At 38.7% G+C, this 22,984-nt stretch overlaps 1 protein-coding gene across 1 annotated transcript in view; it reads left to right on the top strand.

Annotated features, from left to right (window-relative positions):
* Positions 1–600: 600 nt before the first annotated feature.
* The window catches only part of CASQ2 (calsequestrin 2), a 101,829-nt gene continuing 79,445 nt past the window's right edge, over positions 601–22,984 (top strand). The window contains exon 1 of the mRNA XM_044675527.1: positions 601–834. Coding sequence (XP_044531462.1) covers positions 601–834 — 234 coding nt within the window. The remainder of the gene's footprint in view (positions 835–22,984) is intronic.

Raw genomic sequence — 22,984 nt, 5'->3', positions numbered from 1 at the left:
GACTGAATGGCCTTTCAAAACTCTGTGTCCACTCCAAAGATTTCCTACCTGTGGTGGGTATATTGTGTTCCTTTTCTAAAAACGTCCATAAGCCCATTGGAGCCCTAGCACCTTATCTCTTTCTCCTCACTTCTTTCTGTGTCCTTTTTATCCATCTCACTCATTTGTGCACACTCTCTCTCCAACCCCCTCCCTCCCAGTGTCAGCGAATCCCTCAATAGTGTCATATCTGTCCTTTTTATTCATTGCATGGTTTATTTTTAGCCTGAAACAACTGCATCCTAAAAATGGAGTTCCTCACGACACAGGAGTTGGGCCAAGCTATGTAAGGTATCTGGGGTTTGGCTTCACAGCCTCCTCTGCCTGCCTCTCTTTGTACAGGCACATGTGTGTTTGTGTGAGAGAGAGTGCGTCTGGGGCTCTTTGTCCTGAGTCTATAATTGCAAAATTAACTGGACTGGAAGAGTTTGGATCAAACACCAGAAGGGCAAAAGGCAAATTCTATGTAAAGTGGTCCTAGCCCTTGGCTCAAGCCTCCTTTGTATTCTCTCCTGCTCTGGATTATTTCTAGGGAAGGACTGGCAGAGAGGGTCATCCTCAATGAAGGTAGCTTCTCTTTTCCTAGTGGGTTTTTACCTGCTGCCTTCTTGCAGGGCAGAAGAGGGACTGAACTTCCCAACTTACGATGGGAAGGACCGAGTAATAAACCTCAACGAGAAGAATTACAAGCAAATCCTGAAGAAATATGACCTGCTCTGTCTCTTCTACCATGAGCCGGTGTCTTCCGATAAAGTCTCCCAAAAGCAGTTTCAAATGAAAGAAATTGTCCTAGAGGTAAGCAAAGGATGTGTCTGCAAAAACTGAGCCTGTGGACACACGTGTGTGTGTGTGTGTGTGTGTGTGTGTGTGTGTGTGTGTGTGTTTGAGTCTGGGTTGGGGAGCCTGTGAGCAGAACACATTACTATCTACAGTGCCTTGACTGCCCATTTATTTCAGTCCAAATATTCCTTTACAGTACCAGATGGGTCGCCAAAAGAGCCACCAGAACAAGAGGCAGCATTCAGAAACATGGCCTGACATTTAGATGATGTCCATTCCTCTTGCGTGAGCTATCCTCAGTTATCCAGGAGCTCTTTCCCCCAGACCTCCTGTCCCTTTGCCATACTTTGCTTTCTTCACCTCTAGGTAGGACTTTCACCAAAGGTCAGGTAGTGGAAAAGAGAGGAAAGGACACAATGGGCAGGAATCTCTGCCTGTGAGTTCTGGCAATAGGTGGAGCAGAATATTTTTCCAACAGAATGGGTCAAGGTGAGATGTGGGGATTCTGTGTATATTTTATTCCCTGGACTTCTTTGGTCCCCAAGACAAAGGCTTATGGGGAGTTGACCTTTGCTCTATTTATTGTTAAAGTAGAACAATAGAAAATGAGTCTTCTTCTGTCTCATACTTGGACTTCAATCAGCAGCAGATAATATGGAGAGATAGGTAGGGGGAGTCATTAACATGAAGAGTTTTTCTCATAAAGATCTTTCATTTGGGAGAAGATGGTTCTCATTTCATCTTATTCCCATGGGCTGTTTGTAACACAGCACTGTGCCAAGTTTCTAATCTACTGTGGAAGTGGGGAGAACTTAGCCTTTCTAGGCCACCTAGACATCTTAAGATCTCCCAGCCACTGCCAGTGCCCATGGGTGCCAGGCATTCTAGGAGGCTCTTAGATTCCTTTTCAGTTAAAGCTAGACTGTCCTTAATGTGACTGCCTAGCACAGCCCTGTCCACATGGAAAATACTGATTGGGGATTAGGGTAGACTCTCTGTTGTTATCTGACTTAGTCAGAGTGTTCTAGTTAATCTAAGAATAGCCAGATCTTTGCTTAATGATAAAGTTACCATTTATAGAAACACAGATCATCAGCTTTCAAAGAATTAAAATACAATAAAAGCACAAAAGAATAAAACTAGGTTGAATGTAGATGGTCTTTGAGGATTCAGAAAGCAAAGACCTTGCAAGTGCTTCAGGGTCATAACTAAAATAATAATTTCTCTTTACCTAAACACTTTAAGATTTATCAAGTACTTGACTTAAAGGTCGATGAAGTATAGAGTGCAACTATTAATATCCTTATTTTTCAGAAGTGGAAACTGAGGCTCACAGAGTTACAAGTCTTGTCTGGAGCTATACAAGTAAAGGACAAAGCTGGGACCAGAATGGTCATTTGATTCTGATTCTGATGTGCTTCCCATTACAGGAAAGAAGGCTATTTTTGTTAAGTGTTTATAATGTGCCCCAGGACTCTGCTAAATGTTTTGCAAACATATTTCATTTACTCTTAACAAAAATCCTTGGGAGGCAGATTATTATTGTATCCATTTTATAGTTGAGGAAACTGAGGCAAAAAAAGACTTGTCTAGGGTAACACAGCTCAAAAGTTAACTGAAGCTATAATTAAACTATCCTCTGGACTCCAGGCCCAGAACTTCAATCTCTGCAACCCCTAGCTGCCTCTAACTTCATGACTTAATAACAAGCAACATGAAGTGAGAAATGAGTACTGCATTTGGAGTCAGAAGCTCTGGATTTGAATTCTGACTCTGGTGCTTGCTAGTCTGATCTCAAGGCAAGAAATCTCCAGACCATGGTTTCCTCATAAATAAAATGAGGGGAGTTGGACTCCATCATTTCTAAGGTCCAAGCCAACTCTAAATCCACTTAACCTTTGCCTCAGTTTCCTCAGCCATAAAATGGGAATCATAAACACATACTTCAAAGGCTTATTATGAGAATCAAATGAGGTAATATTTATGAAGCACTTAGCACAATACTTGGCACATAGAAGGTGCTTAATAAATGTTTACTTCCCTTCTTCCCTCTTCTTGTATGTCTGATCCTCTTTTTTCTGGTTATAATTTTCTATAATTATGTCTTTTATTCCATTTCTTATACTTCCTAAGGCCTCGAGATGATCATAGTAATATTAATAATAAATAATGTTAATAGCTAGTATTTACATAGTACTTTAAGCATTGCAAAGTGCTTTACAAACATGATCTTACAAAACCATATACTATCCTGTCTCTGCAATATAACAGGATCTTCAGAAGGTTCTATACAGAATCTGAAAAGGTCAGCTAAATGGTGCAATGGTTAGAGCACCTCTCTTGGCACATGGAAGACTGTAGACAGACACTTACTAGCTGTGTGATAATGGACAAGTCACTTCACCCTCTTTGCCTCAGTTTCCTCACCTTTAAAATGAAGGAGATGGCAAATCACTCCAGGAACTCTGCTAAGAAAACTCCAAATGGAGTCATGAAGACGCAGACAGGGCTAAACAATAACAAGGACCTAGGAGGTCCATGAGTCTAATTGCCTTAGTTTACAAATGAATGCACTGAAGTCCAAGGAGGGTAAGTGATTTGGGAATTTATTTCATAGAGAAGCTTGGGTTCATGACTAGTTGATTGATTAAAAGGGTCACAAAACTAATAAGTATCTGAAGCAAGATTTGAACTCTGGTCTTCCTGATTCCATGTCACACACTGGCAAATAGCTAGAGTAACATCATTGCATATTGCAACTTGTTTCTGATTAGGAGTGTTTCCACCACTTCTTATCTGGTAAAAAAATTTGAGCATTCTGGATCCCCTTTTCTTCCTATATTTAACCATGGGGCTGGACTAAAAGACCTCCAATTCAACTCCCCAAATTTATAAAGAATCTACTATGTGCAAGACACTAGGCTACAGAGATTAAATAAGATACACCCTGTCTGGATAAGCCAGTTTTGTTGTCGTTGTCGTTGTTGAATGATCGCCCATTCCATTGTATTTCCATATTTGTATGGATCTGCATGGAATCAAGCAGGCAGTCCCTCCAGTGGTCCATATCACAACCTATCTTTGTCTTATAGTCCCTCATGACTCATCCCTCTGCTCTCATAAATCCTCTCCTAGAGGCTCATCAGAGAGTTGGAATTCTTTCCCCTGGATCTCTAAAAATTTCCTAATTGTCGAACATGCAGGTGGTCAGGCAGGAAGTCACTTGTCCTTTGATGTTGTTTAGTCAGTTGTGCCCCACTCTTTGTGACCTTATTTTGGGGTTTTCTTGGCAAAGATACCAGAGTGGCTTGCCATGTCCTTCTCCATAGAAGTCAGTTAGCTAGCTTTTATTAGATGCTGAACATTATGCTAAGAGCTGAGAATACATTTATAAGTAGGAAGAAAATCTCTGCTCTAATGGATGTGATGGGGGCATAAAACGCACGCAAAGAAGAAATCGGGAGGGGATAGAGGTCTTGAGTGAAGTCTGGAGAGGAATGAGGTCTTCCATGTGTGATACTTCTCTTTTCACAGTCAGCTAGGTGGACACCTTGCCTGAAGTTAAGGAGGAAGAGTTCAAATCCAGGCTCAGATGTTTACTAACTATGTGACCTTGGGCAAATCTGAACCCCTGCCTCAGTTTCCCTAACTATAAAATGGGGATAAATAACACCTACCACACAGGTGTATTAATTAGAAATCTTGAACCTTTAGACTTCATCTCTCAGCATCTCTTTCCCTGTGCCCCCACGTTTGCATCTTCATGTGTTGTTTATAAGTTTGCTGTAAGCTGTGCCCTCTCTCTCTTTTCCCACAACTGCAGCTTGCTTAGCTGCCTTTTTACTCTAGCTTTTTACTTTAGTTATTATTAATAAACTTTATAAAATATAATAGTTACTGTACATTAATTTTAATCTTAACACAGGCTTGTTGTAAGGGACAGATGAGATAAAGCACTTAGAACAATTCCTGACACATAGTAAGTGCTTAATAAATGCTTGTTCTCCTTCCTCTTACTTGCCATATGACTGACCCTCCTTTTCTGTTCACATATTTCTGTAATGAAATCTTTTATTCTATTTCTTACTCATTGTTCCTGAATGCCAATATATGACAGTGTGTTTACGTCTACCATGAGTCTTTCTTTACCCTTGCCTTTTGAGTCACCTATAATTCTAATTCTTCAGAAATTGTTAAATTCCATGATTTGTAGTTACAGAGAAGATATTGGTCTTAAAAGGTGAGATTTTGTGTCATAGAAAAGATTGGGCTTGTAATTAATTAATCGAGTAAAAGGATAGCACATCTTCCTAAATAAACTATAGCCTGTTCTTTTCCTTCTGTTCAGCTTTGTTTCCCACATGTTGTATATGCACAATGACTGTCCAAGTCATATCCACAATGGCTAACCAGCTCTTTGGACTGTCAATCCAACTCTATGACATAGACCTGATAAAGGGCATTTCTCATCCATTTGGTTTTTCCTGTATTAATAGTTATGCTCAACTCCTTTAAGTGGCTATGAATATCATTCCTTAATGAGGACATCGTCTCCTCAGACTGTAATATTTGGGGGCTTGCTATAATTATAATAATGTCATTTGTATACCAGAGTATATACCATTATATTTAACTTAATATGTTCATCACCAGCACTACTGACTATGAGAACTCCTGGTAAAAAAAAAAAAACTAAATAAAAAACTAAAACTAAAACTTTTCTTGGGAATTTTTATTATTAATTAATTAAGAAATTTTTCCCATGGTTACATGATTCATGTTCTTTCCCTCCCCTCCTCCCAACTCCATTCCCATAGCCTACACGCCACTCCACTGGGCAAAACCCAAAACTTAAATGCCCCTTGCCCAAGAAAATGAACTTATTTTCTCCCAATAAACAGATCCTTTGTCTTAACTCTCTTGCTCCTAACAAGAACACATTATTTATCCAGGCACCCAAGATCACAACTTGGGCATCATTCCGACTCTTTACTCTCCTTCACCTTCCCCCATACCTAACAGATTCCCAAGCCCTGTGGCAGAAGGCTGTTTTGTCTCTAACCCTTTCTCCTCTCCTCTTATATAGTCTTGTGCTGTTGGAACTCAGTTACACAATGAGTGGGCCAAGAGGCCCATATTTCCAAGGCCTGTACATTTCTTTTTTCAAATAGATTTTTATGGATAGCGTTTATTTTTACATCATCTCGGTGTGTACTTGCATGTCTCCCAAAGAGCAGCCCCTCATAACAAAGTCTGAAGGATTTTCAAATGAAGAGAATTCTTGCATGACCAGTAGCTTCAGCCAAGATGGTAAGTTGAGAAACATTAGAGTGGCCAAATCCCATTAGCACTGTGGAAGCATGAAATCCTAGAAGAGGATATGGGCAAAGGATACAATTCCTCTTTCCCTCTTTTGTTCCCAAATTCCCTTTTCCTCCCCAGATTATCCACTTACCTCATTTTTCAGGCATGCCACTCGTAAAAGCCCTCCAATGGGGTAATTTCCCAGATTAAGTATGCTTTCTTGACTATGAGCTTCAGAATCCCATCCTCATTGATCCCACTATACCTAATTACCAGCAGCAGGTGCTCCTCCCCAGTCCGGGTCATTCATTCTAATCAGATAAGGCTTAGAATGCTAGAAAATCAGTGTGGGGCAGGGAAAAGAGCACTGGACTTAGAGCCAACTCAAACCTCAGTTTTAATCTTGTGTCTGACACTTAAGAACTATGTGACCACATGCAGTATCCTTATGTACCTCCCTGGCCCTCGGTTTCCTCATTTGTAAAATAAGTTAGTTCCTCCTAGCTCTAGATCTACAAGCCTCTGATCTGTAAAATGAAGACAATAGCGACTATCTCACAGGGTTGCTGCAAAGATCAAATGAAATAATGCACATTAGGGGGCAGCTGAGTGGCTCACAGGTTTGAGAGTCAGGCCCAGAGACAGGAGGTCCTGGGTTCAAATCTGGCCTCAGACACTTTCAAGCTGTGGGACCCTGGGCAAGTCACTCAACCTCCATTGCTTAGCCCTTACCGCTCTTTTCCCTTGTTCCAAGACAGAAAGCTGATTCCAAGACAGAAGGTAAAGGTTGGAAAAAATGTATATGAAAGCATTTTGCAAATCTTAAAATGCTGTATGAATGTTATTATTAACATGTCCATGTGTAGGAATTATTTCACATAATATAAATATAATATGTTGTTAATAATTATGCAGTACATTATTGTATTATATATGAATGCATATGAATTGTGATTCCATCAATGGAGCCTAAATATGACTTCAAAATATCTAAATCAATTACCCCCTGACATTTTGCAGAAGCAAACAGGAAATGATCTTTTGTAATCTGACATCAAAGCATTTTTCTCTCCCCATAAATTTGTGTATTTTATCTATATTGTAATCTTAGTTATGTCTTTTCATGTTGAATTGATTATAAACATACTGAGGTCAAGTATCATTACTTCTTTATTCTAATACCTCTCTTAGGGTATTATGCATTGCATTGACAATGCATTGCATAGTCAGTGCTTAAGAAAAGTTAATTTATGTGGATGAATGAATTGACTAATTAATATATGAATTATGTATTACTAATATCAATTATCTAATTAATATATTCTCATTGGATCAATGAAGAGCTATGATTCTTCCTGGGAGCATCTAACTAAGAACAGGACTCTGCATGTAATGATTTGAAAATAAATACTGATTGAATGGATGAATAGATAGATAGATAGATAGATAGATAGATAGATAGATAATACAAATGATTTATTATTTAAGATCTGGACTCAGGATTACTTGGATGGATCAATTATCTCACCAGTGTTGGCATTTCCTACCCTGCTACAACTTATAATCCTTATAATTCTTCTTAACTCATAATACTAGAACATAAGATCCTTGAGGGCAGGCACTATCTTGCTTTTTCTTTGTTTTTCCAGTGTTTAGCACATTGCCTGGCATATAGTAAATGCTAAATAAATGCTTTGGGGGAGGCTTATTTATTTTTTTCATTCATGCATTCATTCTGTGCAATTCTTGTCAACATCTTTCCATAAATCTCATTGGGTGATCCAGGCAATTTATTGGGATCTTTCCTCTGGATCTTTTAATGGTTTCATGGATACCAACACAATGCTCAAAGTATCCCATATAGTAAACGTGCTCTGGCTATTTGCCTGACTGCCTACCTCCTCTTCCAGTCATGCACATCTTCAGTGGCATCTTTTCCAAAGATCCTTGTACACCATTCACCACAAAGCCCATCTGTGTTCAACTTACTCATTTCCATTGCCTTTGGCATCCCTTGCAACTTTGATCCCCTAAAGTGGTAATAGCAATCCATGATTTGTAGCCACCTAGCATCACCAGGAGAAGATAAGTATTAAATAGATGGGATTTAGTAGCAGTCAAGCTAATCATGAGCTCCTTAAGGGCAGGGACTGTCTCCTTTGCATGACCAGTGCTTCTTTGCATGCTCAGTGCTTAGCATAGTGCCTGGCACATAATGGGTGACTAAAAACATTGATTGATTGGTAGGTGGATTGGGATCTTTGATAGAATGGCACAACTCAGATTCAATCCAGCTCCTTCTCACCCTTCTATAAAGCTCTGTATCTGTCTTCTGTGACACTCCAAGATATATGGGTATTCATTGGACCAGTCATGGGCAAACTTTTTAAAGAGGGGGCCAAAGGAAAGGAAATGCTCATCTGTCAGTCTGTTTCTAAGGCAACTCTTTAGAAGTTTCATTGTATCGTATCCTTCTTATTGTATTCATCAGATTAGGAATAATGTGTGAGGCAGGATAGAATATTTCAGGGGGCTGCATCTGGTCCACAGGCCATAGTTTGCTCATCACTGCATTGGACTATCCACCTAAATCCATTTTGTTTTAAATATGTGGATCACTAGACCAAGTTTGTTGAGTGACCATGGACCTCACTGAGGCCAAAGGCATTTAACAGTGTCATAGAGAGTGGTCACATGAAAGAGGTGAGGCAGCCACTCTATAGATGGTACAATCTAGAAATGTGACATTTATTGCATTGAACCCAGCAAATACAGCAAAGTCTCCTAAGTGAAGCTTAACTAACATTTTTAGCAATGGTTTGCTTAATAGAATGAAAGACATTTGTTCTATATTTTTGAAAAAATACTTCCTTAAGAACTAGGAGGCTTGGATCTAGTCTTAGTTCTGCTGTTAATCAACTCTGTGACTTTCAATAAGTCACATAAAGACAACTACATGGCATAGTGGTTAGAGTACTGGTCTTGGAGTCCAAAAGTCCTAAATTCAAATCTTGCCTCAGATACTTACTAGCTTGTGATTCAAGCTGATTCTATAAAATGGGGAAAATAATGGTACTTATTTCACAGGAGTGCTGTTAGGATTAAATAAAACACTTGGGTAACTTTATGGGGCTACATAAATATTAGTGATTTTTCCTCATCTTTTTTTTTTTTTTTTTTTTTTTTTTTTTTTTTTTGGTAGATGACAGTTCATGTGAAATGGTCAAAGAGCTTTTAGAGGGCTAAGAGTAAATATGGATTAATGGTGTTACAAGGAAGCCCAAAAAGCTAATGTGATTTTAAGCTGAATTAAGTAAAATGTAGCATCCAAGAAGATTGAAGCAGTAGTCTTGCTGTACCCTGCCCTGATCAAACCATGTCTGTAGTACTACGCTCAATTCTAGGCATTTTATTTTAGGAAAAACCTCTTTCAGTTGGATCACATGCAGAATAGGGATAATCAGAAGACCTTACTATTTGAGGGTCCATTGATGGCACCCAAGGATGCTTAACAAGAAGAGAATTGGAAGAGGCAACATGGTATGGTAGGAGAAATCCCTAACTTAGCATCAGAGGGGCTGGGTTTGAATTTCAACTCCACTACTAGAAAATGAACCAATTTATTGCCTTTGGTTTCAGTTTGATTCTAGTACCCTTTTTTGCTGATATTATCTCACTGTCTAAAGCTGAGTAGGGTGGTAAGATTGTAAAGTTTATGGCAAAGTCTCCTTTATATAATTTAAGTTTCGTCTGGTGTCCATTGCCATATAGCCAGCCTTTTAAAATCAGTTTCGTATTTTTCTATTTAATGAAAAATATGCTGCCATGAGGGCAGCTAGGCAGTTCTGTGGATTTAAATCCAGACCTAGAGATTGGTCCTGGGTTCAAATCTGGCCTCAGACACTTCCTAGCTATATGGCTCTCAGCAATTCACTTCACCCCAGCTGCATAGCCCTTACTATTCTTCTTCCTTGGAACCAATACATAGGATTGATTCTAAGATGGAAGGTAAGCATTGTTTGTGTTTTTTTTTAAGTGTGCTGCCTACACAGCAAAATTCAAGTGCTATTTTTAGCATTTTATCTGACTAAATGAAATTTTGGCTATGTATGGTGCTGCTTGCAGGCTAGTACATTACTTCAATCTTCTTTGGACTTATCATCAGTCCAAAGCACAGTTCACCCTGCAAACTGATCCATCATGATTGAGATGCTTTCTTGCATGCCTATCTAGAATACAGCCATCATCACGTAGCAATTCCCAGCTGACTCTCCCTTGGTTTTTAGATAATACCCTTAGTCTGTTAGGTGAGCAGAGTTTTCCAAGAGACCAGGATCATGTTGTCTCTTGTTTTATCCTCAGGTATGAATGTGTTGAATAAATTAAGTCATAATGGACCATTTGGATGCCTCCCAGGGAGTTGAGTTGATTTTAGGACTATACCAGAGGTTGAGGTTCATTCTATGAATAAGCTAGGTCTCCTAGGAGACTGTGAACTAGTTACTCATTCATCCAGTCAATAATAACATACTTAGTATCTCAGGAGAAGACATAGTCCCTACCCTTATCACCTTACCAGACAGGCTTCTGCAGTTCAGTTGACCCAGTAATGCTGGCACCCTTCGAGGATGCAGACTGTGTCCTCTCTTTTGTATAATGCTTCCAGAGCTTATTGTTCATACAAACAAAGACTTTTAGATTTGTAGCCATTAGTAAATGAAAGTGTGTTGGTAGTTCTATAAGTGTCCACATTTTCTTAAAGGCTTGTATTTCACAAGAAGACCCAAGATCATCAACTCTGGACTGAGAATTAAGCTCTAGAACGGGAATATGCAGTATCTTGTTCAAATAAAACCCCTGGGCTACTCTGACAAAATGGAATTGAGTTCTGGGTCTGCCAGGTAAATGTTGTGTGATGATTAATGAGATATCCCTAGACCTATTTTTCCTCACCCATAAAATCAACAAATTTTTCTGCTATCCACACCCATTGATCAAGTAAAGGTTGTCAAAGTTAAATTTTTATAGACCTTGATGTTGATATAAGTGTGAGTTATTATTCTTAATTGGGTGAGGGTGAGGCACTGAACCTTTGGTTTCCTCAGAACAAGGTACTTCTGGTATGGAAACTCCCTTTATAAATGCAGGTCAGGAGCTCATCTTTAAATTATAGTCTAGTCAATTACCTGGGATAATGAGAATGAAATATATAGTCGCAGGGCTACTATTGGCACCTATATTCCCTTTTTTTCTAAAAATTTTAAGCTCAAAAACACCACATTAAATGAACATTTCCATTTTAATAAGAGAACAAAAAAAGCATTGAACATGAAACTGAATTTCTACTATGTACAGGTTGGTTTTCTTTTAAAACATGATAAACTCAACACAAAACCAAAAAAAAAATGATAAAAACCCTTACCTTTCATCTTAGAATCAAAACTGTGTATTGGGTTGCAAGGCCGAAGAGTGGTAAGAGTTAGGCAATAGGTTAAATGACTTGCCCAAGGTCACAAAGCTAGTTAGTGTAAAGATTTGAACCCAGGACCTCTTGTCTCTAGACCTAGCTGTTAGTCCACTGAGCCACCTAGCTGTCCCCCAACTCATAACTTTCAAAGTTGCTTTTCTGATTCTTTCTAGCTTTCATTTTGTTCTCTTCTGTGCACTTAAAAAATACTCCAGGTCTCTTCTTTTTTTTCTTTTTTCTTTTTTTGGCTACCTTATCTTTCGCTCCAGCTCCCATTCCACTTAGATGATTGGGGATGGGGGAAAGAGGGTCTGAGAAAAATGAATTGCATATAATAAATATGCCTGGTTAAGAAAAACAAATTCCACTATTAACCATACTGAAAACATGTGTCTCAGTCTGCATCTTGAGTCCATCATCTCTTTTTCAGATGGTAGGTAGCAGGTTACATCATTGTTTCTCTAAGTCTTTCAGAATGTTCTTTGTAACTATGTATAAATCTTTCACGCAGTCTGCTCACTTCCATATGCATCAGTTCATACATTTCTTCCCAGGTTTCTCTGAAATCATCCTTGTCCTCATTTCCTGTGGTCCAATAGTACTTCATTACATTCATACCTAATTTGTTCAGCGGCCATTCCCCAAATGATGAGCACCTCCTTCGTTTTCAGTTCTTTTCTCTAACAAAAAGAGCACAGTTACATTCTTAAGCTTTGAGAAAGAAAAACAAAAGGAAGCTTCTGGATTCAGTGGAATTCCCAGGCTGCACAATGAGAGCAGAGTAGAGCATCACAAATGGGATTTCAGGTATTTCCAAATTGTCCACTCTCCAAAAATGGTATTCACCAAACTTGCACCTGCTCCCCTCTTTAAAACCAGATGAGGTCAGGCTTATTTTAGATTGGCCAAGTGACCTCATCCTCGAGTCCTGCCAATGAGCTTTCAGAAGGAGTTACTCACACTTCATTTGTATCTCTCCGTCCAGCTGGGTTGTCACTAAACTATGTGTGTGTGTGTGTGTGTGTGTGTGTGTGTGTGTGTGTTTGAGTTTGTCATGGACCTTGAAATGATCCAAACTGTTGCTTGACTGAGAAGGGGAGAAGCTAGAAAATTATTGTTAGAACCAGGATTAACTTGGCAAATAGAAAAGTATATGGTATATCAGTTTCAGAAAATGGGGAGAGCATTAAAAGAAATTGCCCATCATCAAAGGTGGGTGATTTCCTCCCTTTTGATACAGATGGCACATTGGAAGATGGTTATCAGGAGCTGCAATGGCTGAAAAAATTAATTACCTGATGGGAAAACTTCTGATGATATTCATCTCTCCACAATTGGTTTATTCTTTAGATGACAGAAATAGTCTGTCCCTAAGCTGCACTAGAAGCCTTTTTAGCTTAATAACAATAGCCAACCTTTATAAAGAATTGTAAAGTTTTCAGAGCACTTTAAAAATAATATCTCATTGATCTGTACAGCAGCCTTAGGTATTATTATCCCCAATTTACAATGAGGAAACTGAGGTAAATGGAGAGGTTAAGTGACTTGCCTAGAGTCACACAGCTACTAAATGTCTGAGGCAGGGTTTGAATTCATTCTTTCATTATTCCAGGCCAAGCACCCTGTGCACTATGGTACCCTCTAGCTGTTTTTGTTTAGTAGGACCTGCCAGAAATCTTGCTCCTCTGATACAGCTCACAAGAACCCGGGGTCACCTCCACAAATTGTTAAGAACACAATGACCTCACTTAACTTCCCAGAACCTCAAGCAATACTCTAAGACTATGAGTTACAGAAGTTACCAGTCTACATCAGTGGAGGGAATTTCCATTCTGGGAATTCCCTGAATCCATAAAATTAGAAGTCCAGATTTGGGGAAAATCTTAGGCTTAGAAATAAATTAATATGAAAAGGAAACAAATGAAAATGAAATGGAAATTTTAGAAAAAAGATTTTATTATAATGATATTTCTTTTCTTTCTTTTTTTATTTAAAAAACCCTTTACCTTCCATCTTAGAATCAATACTGGGTATTGGTTCTAAGGCAGAAGAGGGGGGTAAGGGTTAGACAATGGTGGTCAAGTGATTTGCCCAGGGTCACACAGCTAGGAAGTGTCTGAGGCCAGATTTGAACCTCCTGTCTCTAGGACTGGCTCTCAATCCACTGAACCACCAAGCTGCCCCCTATCATGATATTTCTTGAAAACAACAACAACAACAACAACAACAACAACAACGGTAGAACAAATAAATGAATGGATAAATAGATAAATAAGTAGGCTAATAAAGGAAGGAAGGAAGGAAGGGAAGGAGGGAGAGAATGAGGGAGAGGAGGAAGGAAAAGAAGAGGAAAGAAGGAAGGAGGGAATGAAATAGGGAAAGGAATGAAGAAGAGAAGAAGGAAAGGAGAGAAGGAGAGAAGGAAGAAAGGAGGGATGAAAGGAAGGGAGATAGAAGATTGGACTGGAAGATTTTCAAAGTCCTTTCCACTTCTAACTTTATAAAAAAAAAAAGAAAAATGAACAGCTAATATCAACAGCTTTTAAAGTTCATTTGGGCAGAGTAAGGCTTTTCTGGATAACTATTAGGTTGACCTTATTAACTGATTAGTCTATTGATATGAATAGTATAAGCATGTCTTTCCCTCATGCTAAACATAATTTCTCTATACTTTTTAGTTCGTGTTGTTAAATTATTCTCCTAATGGAGATTTTATTCACTACATTAGGACTTTCCTCTAGACCTTTTAATATTTTGTATTTAATGCCCATCTGTTGTACTTTTGACATGGCTCCCCTTACTAAACAACTCATTTTCTTTTCTGGTTATATCTGTCCTTGAAAATATCCTTTTTATGTCATTTCTCATATGCTACAGACTACTTAGATTCATCATTAGTGCTATTGTTCAGTCAGTCAATCATGTCTGACTCTTTCTGGTCCCATGGACCACAGCATACCATTATTGTCTTTGGAGTTTTCTGAGGAAAGATATTGGAGTGGTTTCCTATTTCCTTCTCTAGTGGATTAAGGCAAATAGAGTTAAGTGATTTACTTGCCCAAGGTAACACAACTAATGTCTGAGGCTGGATTTGATCTCAGGTCCTCCTGACTCCTGGCCCAGAGCTTTATTCATTAAGGCAGTGATGGCAAACCTATGGCACATGTGCAAAAAAGGGCATGCAGAGCCCTTTCTGTGAGCATGCCTGAAGTTGCCCACCAGAGTTCATTACTAGAAAGCCAGAGAGACTTGGAACAGAGCTGTTTCCTTCCCCCTCTCTATGTGTCTGAGGACATTCCTCACTTCACCTGCCCCTCTGCCCAACAGTCCAATTGGAGAGCTTCCTCCCTCTCCTATCTGGGGTAAGGCACTGGGTGGGGGGACACGGGGCAGCTCACATGCTGCAAGAGGGTGTGGCACAGACAGCAGTCTTTTGAGTCTGTGGTAAAGGTGATTCTCGGAGTAGGGTTGGAGAGGAGCTAGATTTGAGGGGAGCATAGCTCACAGCATGACATATAGCTAGAGAAAAGCAGAGTTGGAGGGGAATGGAGCACTGGGGCCACTCTCCACACATACTTCTTATCACCCACCCCTCTGCCCAGCAGCCCAGAGGGAGTGCTTTCTCCCTCCCCTGTCTGGGGTAAGAGGGGCAGGGTGTGGTACTCAGTCTCTGGTTGGGGGGGCCTGGCATGGCACTCAGTCTAGGGGATGGGGTGAGTGCAAGGCATGGCACTCTGTCTCTAAAAGGTTTGCCATCACTGCACCAAGTCATCTAGCTATAATTCATATATTATGATTTTTGTCCCAGAGGACAAATATCTTCCAGGGGCATACTTGTTCTGAACAAAGACTACATATCCATTCCTCTCCTTGCAGTATTCTGTTGGCTTGTGACCACTTTGAGCTGCCACTCTCAGGGCTTCATCATTATGTTGTCCCTTGCCTAAGCTTCCACCTTTTCTCCAAACTCAAGGATAGCTAGGCAACTCAGAAGACAATATGCTGGCCCAAGAGTCTGAAAGATCTGATTTTAAATCTAGCTTCAGACACTTCCTAGATGTGTGACCCTAGGAAAGTCTTTGAACCTCTGTCTGCCTCAATTCTTTCAACTGTATAATTGCCATGGTAAAAACACCTAATTCCTAATGTTTTTAAGGGATCAAATGAGATAATATTCATAAATTGTTTAAAATAATGCTTGACTACTTAGTGTGTGTATGTGTATGTTTGTGTGTATGGGTCTGTGTCTGTGTGACATAGGATAGGCTTAATAAATGATTGTTCCCTTCCTGATCACTTCCCAATGTGGGACATTGGCTGGATCCTCTGGATAACAATCTCTTTTCTCTTCCAGCATAGTTGCTGCCATGGTCAGACTGTTCTTTTTATTGCAGCTGCACACTACCTACTCACTTCCTCCCCAATTGAATTTCTCCTAGGCACAAGCATTTCTCCTAGGCACTAGAACACAGAACCACAAAAATACTTTCCCACTCTATATTGTCCTTTCCTCACCTTCCATCTTTATTTGGAGTCAGTGTCCAACTAGTTTGTATAACAGATAAAGTGCTAGACTTGGAGTGAACGAAACCTGAGTTTCAAACCTTGCCTCAGACACTTACCAACTGTGTGTCCCTGGGCAAGTCACTTAACATCTGCTTCAGTTTTCTCATCTGTAAAAAAGGGATATTAACCCCTATGTCTGAAGATTATTTTGAGGATCCAATGAGATAGTAGATATAAAGTGTTTATAAACCTTACAGTGCTAGATAAATGCTATCATCATCATTATCATTATTATCATTTTATCATCATCATCATCATCATCATCATTATTGCAGATTGCATCACTGAGAGGATACTGGTATTAAAGAGATGGGTCATTGTGCCCACACTATAACTTGGACTTTTAAAAAGTTCCATGTCGGTCTCACAACCCATTCAGTACAACATATGCTATCAAAACATCTACATGGACCAATATGTTGAATTGACTCTTCATATGCCTAGCTATCCTATAGGCTAGATTTGGCAAGAAAGGGGGTGCTAAATCATTCAATCAGGCTGTCTCTACATGGCCAAATTAAGAGAGAAATTGCCAAATCTCCATTTTGCCTTATAAGCTGTGCTGGCCCAGCCAAAGTCATTAATAAGCTAGCCAGGCTGGACAGACTCCCTGCCAGGAACTTCCTGCTGTTGCCTGGACTCTCTCTCTCAGCTGGGTCTCTCTTGTCCATCTGTTCTGTTCTGTGTTCAGGAACACATGAGCCAACAGGTACTCTTTGACCCACCCATCACTGCTTTACACACCTAACCCAGTCAGCACTCTCCTCTTAAGAGAACCCCAAAATATCAGTGGAGACAAACACACTACATACCACTTTGCAGGGGGTGAAGGGAGGGGGAATGGCAGAGGGCTAAAGGAAATGTTAGAGCATTTAAGGAAGGGTGAATGCCAAACACTCACTAGAAAGGGATATCAAGAGGATCAGATGAGATCATGCAAACAAAATTTCATTGAAAAGTATAAAATATTCTATGGATGTAGAGTTTTAATATGACTGAACTTTAGTAACCTTGTAGACAATCCATTTTTCCAACTAGAAGTAACAAGAGCAACCAGTTACTTGAAGGAGTCCTGTAATCAGTCGTAAAATAGAAGGTGTATAAAGATGCGTTCCTGGGCAGAGAGAGGACCAGTTCTTGAACACAACTTCACCTGACTTAGTCTCTAATGACTACCTTACCAACTTTTCTGACCCTTTTCAGTTGATAACAGTCCTCACCTGACTTGGGATCCTGAAGTTTTCAGCTTTCACCAATTTCCACCCTAATCTCCAGTTCATTCTGAAAGTATTGTAAGCTTAAAAATTAATATGCAATATCTCCAAGTATTATATTTAATAAGATTAATAATAACTTGAAGTAAAGGAAAATAAAAAGCTAGAGTAAAAAGGGAGCTAACCCAGTTGTGGTCACGAGAGAAGAAGGAGAGGGCGGGGTTACACACAAATTATAAACAATATGTAAGGATGCTATGTGAACGAAGAGAAAAGGATTCTGGGAGATGAAGTCCAAGGGTTCAAGATTTCTAATTACACAGTATCTAAGAATGAAAAGAGGACTTGGAATACTGAAAATCTCAGTTTGAATCCTGACACCTTCACTCATAATCTAATGACCTTGAAGAAGACAAAATCTCTGTAAGGCTCACTCTGCTCTGATGAAGAATGGAGACAGCAATATTTATCCAAAACACTTCACAGATGTCTTATAAAAGATGCACTCAGTTAACCTTAAAGCATGATGTGAATTATTGTGCACAGATTGTTCTCCCCACCCCAACTCCACCATTTCTTTGCCTTCATTTATGCATTGTATTTCTTTAAAAGTTTCTTTATCAGTATTTGTCAGGCTAGAAGAGAAAATATAAATGTAAGGATAGAATTGCTGACTTACTGAGCATGGGAATCATCCTCACTTATCTTCAATCTAGGAATGGAGCCTGGATCACTTTAAAAGGTTGTCTAGCCCACATTCCTAACTACCTACCATTTAGATCTGTGCCACAAAGAGGTCTAGCCCAGAATCAATGTGTCCTGAGGTTTGTCTTTTCTTCCCCTCTGAGAGTCATTAATCTCAAAGTGGTTGAGATATGTGGTGTATTCTTTTGGCCTGGGCTTATTTCTTTGTAGGAGATACTAGAGATCACAGATCAGCCTTTCCAACAACTATTTTATCATGAGTACAGATATAGATATATGAGTTTGTGTCTTGATCTTCCCTGCCACTATAGTAGCTTTTATGATCAAGGTTTCTTTTATTCATTTTCCAGCCTATTTCTTGACTTATAACTTTAAATGTGTGTATGTATGTATGTGCACATGTGTGTTCAGAAATTTATTCACTATGTTGAGCTGTCATAATGAGTAATAGTTACTAGAAGCTCATAATACAGGTATTATTATCTCAATTAGTACCTGTGCCAGTTTAAACTTCCTCCTCAACAAGAATTTTAAAAGCTCAACCAACAGCTTCCTTGTCAGCTCACTCTTCCCAGCAATTGACTCTCCCTTCCCTTTTCTCCCAGTGATTGCCTCTTTCTTATTCTTTCTTACTCCCTTATTTTTTGGAGATTGTTACAACATAATAGACTCATACCCATTCCTATAAATGTAGACTCCTTCTAGTTGCCATAAAAGTGATAAGATTTTTAGGAGTGACATGTATTATCTCCCTAAATATGAATATAAACAGTTTTAACTTTATTGAATTTTTTATGACTAATTTTTCATGTTTACCTTTTTAAGCTTCTCTTGATCCTTGTGTTTGAATGTCAGGTTTTCTATTAAACTCTGGTCTTTTCATCAGGAATTCTTAAAAGTTCTCTACTTAGTAAAATATTCATTATCCTCCCTGAAGGATTATACCCAGTTTTGTTTGATAGATTATTCTTGGTTGTAATCCTAGCTCTTTTGTCTTCTGGTACATCATATTCCAAGCCCTCCACTCTTTCAATGTGGGAGCACTGAATCTTGTGTGGCTCTTACTGTGGCTCCACAATATTTTAATTGTTTCTTTCTAGCTGCCTGCAATATTTTCTCCTTGGCCTGGGTGCTCTGGAAATTGGTTATACTATTCCTGGGATTTTTCATTTTGGTATCTATTTCATGAGACAATCAATGGATTCTTTCAGTTTCTACTTTATTCTCTGAATCTAAGATATCAGGGCCGTTTTATTTTATAAATTCCTGAAATATATCTATGCTCTTTTTAAAAAATTATGGGTTTTAAGTAGTCTAATAATTCTTAAATTATATCTCTTTGATATAGTTTCCAAGTGAATTATTTTTCTAATGAGATATTTCACATTTTCTTCTATCATTTTGATTATTTCTTTAAGACTTATGAAATAAGTCCAATTGTACTTTTTAAGGAATTATTTTAAGTGAACTTTTTCCCCCATTTGACTAATTATAGTTTTTAAGAGCTTTTTTTTTCAGGAGATTGTTGTACCTTTTTTACTATTAGGCCAATTCTGTTTTTTAAACTGATATTTTCTTTAATTTTTTTGTGTCTCTTTTTTAACAAGGTATTAATTCTTTTTTTTTCCATAATATTCTTGCTCACTCTCACTTTTTTTTCCCAGTTTTTCTCTATCATTCTTATCTCTTGGCCTTGGAACTGTGACCAAGTCCCCTGCTCTCTTGCCGCCATGAATGCTAGCACTACTCTCTACCTTGGAACCAGGACTAGAGTCCTTGCTCACTTCTGACTGACAAGTGTTCCTTTCCATCCTAGAACTGTGACACAGAACTGCATATGGGCAATAGAGTTGCCACTCAGCACCAACTGCACCCAGTATCAGTGAAGATTCTCCTGTAATCTCTTTCTGACAAGTTGTCTGATGTCCTTACCATTTCAGGGATGAGAACTCCCAAAACTATTGCTGTGATGGCTATTGTAGCCACCTCTAAGGCCTGTTGCTTATGTTGTGGTGTGTGCCCTCTGAGCTTGCCTCCATAAACTTCTCCTTCTGACTTCTGAAGTTTTCTTAAGCTGGAAAAATGTCTCACTCTGACCTTTTGTTGGCTCTACCACTCCAAAATTTGATTTTGAGGAGTTATTTTAAAGCTGTTTAGAGGGAACTGTTGAGAGAGTTTAGCTGTGTTGCTTTTAACCCACCATCTTGTCTCCACCTTTTGCTTATAAGAGATTCAGTGAAGGAGAAATCACCATGGGTATGGTTTGATTAATAGAATGCAGAAAGATGGGAGTGGGATGGTGGGCATTCTGAATGGAGTAAACCCAAGAACAAAAGTTCAAAAGAGGGATAAGTCAAGGTTTGGAATGGATGGTATTGACTGTCTCATAAGAGATCTTAAGTGCCTATAGTTTGGGCTTATTTGAGAAGTTTGGTGTAGTGGGATGTATATGGTGTTTGGGCACGATTAATCCAATGTGGCCAGCTGGACAATTTGGAAGTGAGAAAGGGTAGAGGCAATAAGATTTGTTGGAAGACTATTTTAATAAGCAAGGCATGACGTATCAGGGTCTGAATACACTACTGGCAGAGTGACGGAAAAAAAGGAACAGAAGGAAGCGAAGTAACTGGGAAGAATCAATAGGACTTGGTAACTTATTTGAATTTGAGGAGGCAAGAAAGAATTAAAGAAGACTTCAAGTGTTTAAGGTTGCATGACTAGAAGAAATGCCATAGAGGAGAAAGAGCAATAGGTTTAGAGTCAAGAAACCTAGATCTGTTTCCTAGTTCAGCCCCTCATTACCTGTGTGATTAATCAATTGCCTGTGTGATTTTCCTCCCCATTTTTCTCTAAATTCTCCATAAAAGATCTCATCCACACATTGCAAGTGGCCTTCTTCAGGTTCTTTGAACATCTCAAAGCTACAAATGTGGCACTCAGACTGTATCTGTTGTTTGTCATTCTTACTACATGACCACCCCACTTCCTTTTCCTTGATGAAAGACAAATGACTGATGACAAGTGGCAATATGAGGTGGTAGGGAAAGTAGTTGATTTGCAGAGGAAGAACAAAAAAGATTTCTGTGCTATATAAATAAGAATTATTATGATTAGAGAATGGTCATACCTTTGACATGGATAGGAAAATTAGGAAGAAGAACTAATTAGGGTAAAAAGGTAATGAGTTAGGTTTTAGGTGTTTTTATTTTTCTTTAATTTTTATTCTCATCTTTGACTTTTAAATGATCTGCATTTCTGAATTGATTCCTCCACCTTCTCTGTCCAGACAGCTATTTCTCATAACAAAGAGTGTTTTAAAAAACAAATAAATAAAGCAGGCCAGCAAACTAAGACATCAGTCAATCCTGAAAGTCTATGAAATATTCTACCACTGTAACACTTCAACTTATGCAGGGAACAGTGGGAGATGGATTTTCTCAACACTTCTCCAGAGCCATAGTTCTTGTAGCATTGATAATAGTTAGAAGGCTATTGCAGCAGTCTAGGCATAAAGTAACAAGTCTTAAACATACAAACTACTGGTAGTGTAATTAGAAAGTAAGGAACAGATGCAAAGGATCAAAATAACTGCAAGCTTATCAGGCTACATGACCAAAAGTAGCCACTACTTGGCACAGTGGGTAAAACATTCACCCTGGAGTCAGATGGATCTGAGTTCAAATCTGTCCTCAGCACTTAGGAGCTATATGACCCTGGAAAGAAACTGGAGAAGGAAAAAGGAAGCCATTCATTGTCGTTGCCAAAAAGAAAACCAAATGCAAAAGGGGTCATGAAGATTCAGATACAACTGGACAACTGGACAGTAAAATGGAGATAACGACAACACCTACCTCGTAGGATTGTTGTGAAGTTCAACGGAGATTTTGGATAGATAGATAGATATGTAGATAGATAGATAGATAGATAGATAGATAGATAGATAGATAGATAGATAGGTAGATAGATAGATGTAGAGAAATAGACAGGTAGAGAAATAGATTGATATAGATAGGTAGATAGATAGATAGATAGATACATACATACATACATACTAATCTTGCAAATCTTAAAGGGATCTATAAATGTGAGCTATTATTGTCAAAAAGTTGAGTTTGAGGTGATTGTAGCAATATCCAGAAGGTGAGTAGAGGTGAAATAGAATTTGATACTATACCTGCCAAAGAGTTTAGGGAAAGATATATAGATTTAGGATTACATATACATATATATATATATATATATATATATATATATATATGAGTGATGGTTAAAGGAATGAGAATGAATGAGTTTCAAAAAGAAGAGCATTGAGAAGATGAGAAGGTAGAGATCTGAATCTTGGGGACCCACCCATACTTAAAGAAGAAACAGAAGCCAGAGAGCAAGATAAGGAGTTAGTGGTATCAGATCACCAAATTTAAGGAAAATGTTTCAAGATGGAGAGAGGAATTAACTGTACCTAATATTGCAGATAGTTTAAGGAGAATAAGAATTGAAAATTTTTCACATTTAATGTTTGGGATCTTTTGATGCCTGTTGATAGTATAGTTTTGGCACTTTGTCTCCCTGCCTGGTTTCAGCTCTACAGAATAAGATGCCCTTCCTAGGATAATCTTTCTAAACTTCTAAATTCATCATCATCTTAAGTCTTGATTGACTCCACCTCTTTCAATCTCCTTTCCTTTCTAGCTGTAGGGTTAGTGGATGGAGCATTAAATTCCTCCCAATGCCTTCCTTTATAAAGGGTAGAAACTGGACTTTATGTAACATTTTGCATCTACTGCCCTGACTAGTTTGATCTCTGAGTACAAGAAACCCCCTATATGATATTCCCTTGTGTCCTGTCCTTACCTCCACCTTCCTGGGTCCTTGTGTGCATTCTTTAGTTAAATTATAATCTACTCAAGGG

The sequence above is a fragment of the Gracilinanus agilis genome, chromosome 4 (genome assembly GCF_016433145.1).
Source record: "Gracilinanus agilis isolate LMUSP501 chromosome 4, AgileGrace, whole genome shotgun sequence".
NCBI lineage: Eukaryota > Metazoa > Chordata > Mammalia > Didelphimorphia > Didelphidae > Gracilinanus > Gracilinanus agilis.
This window is presented reverse-complemented; position numbering and strand designations above follow the sequence as displayed.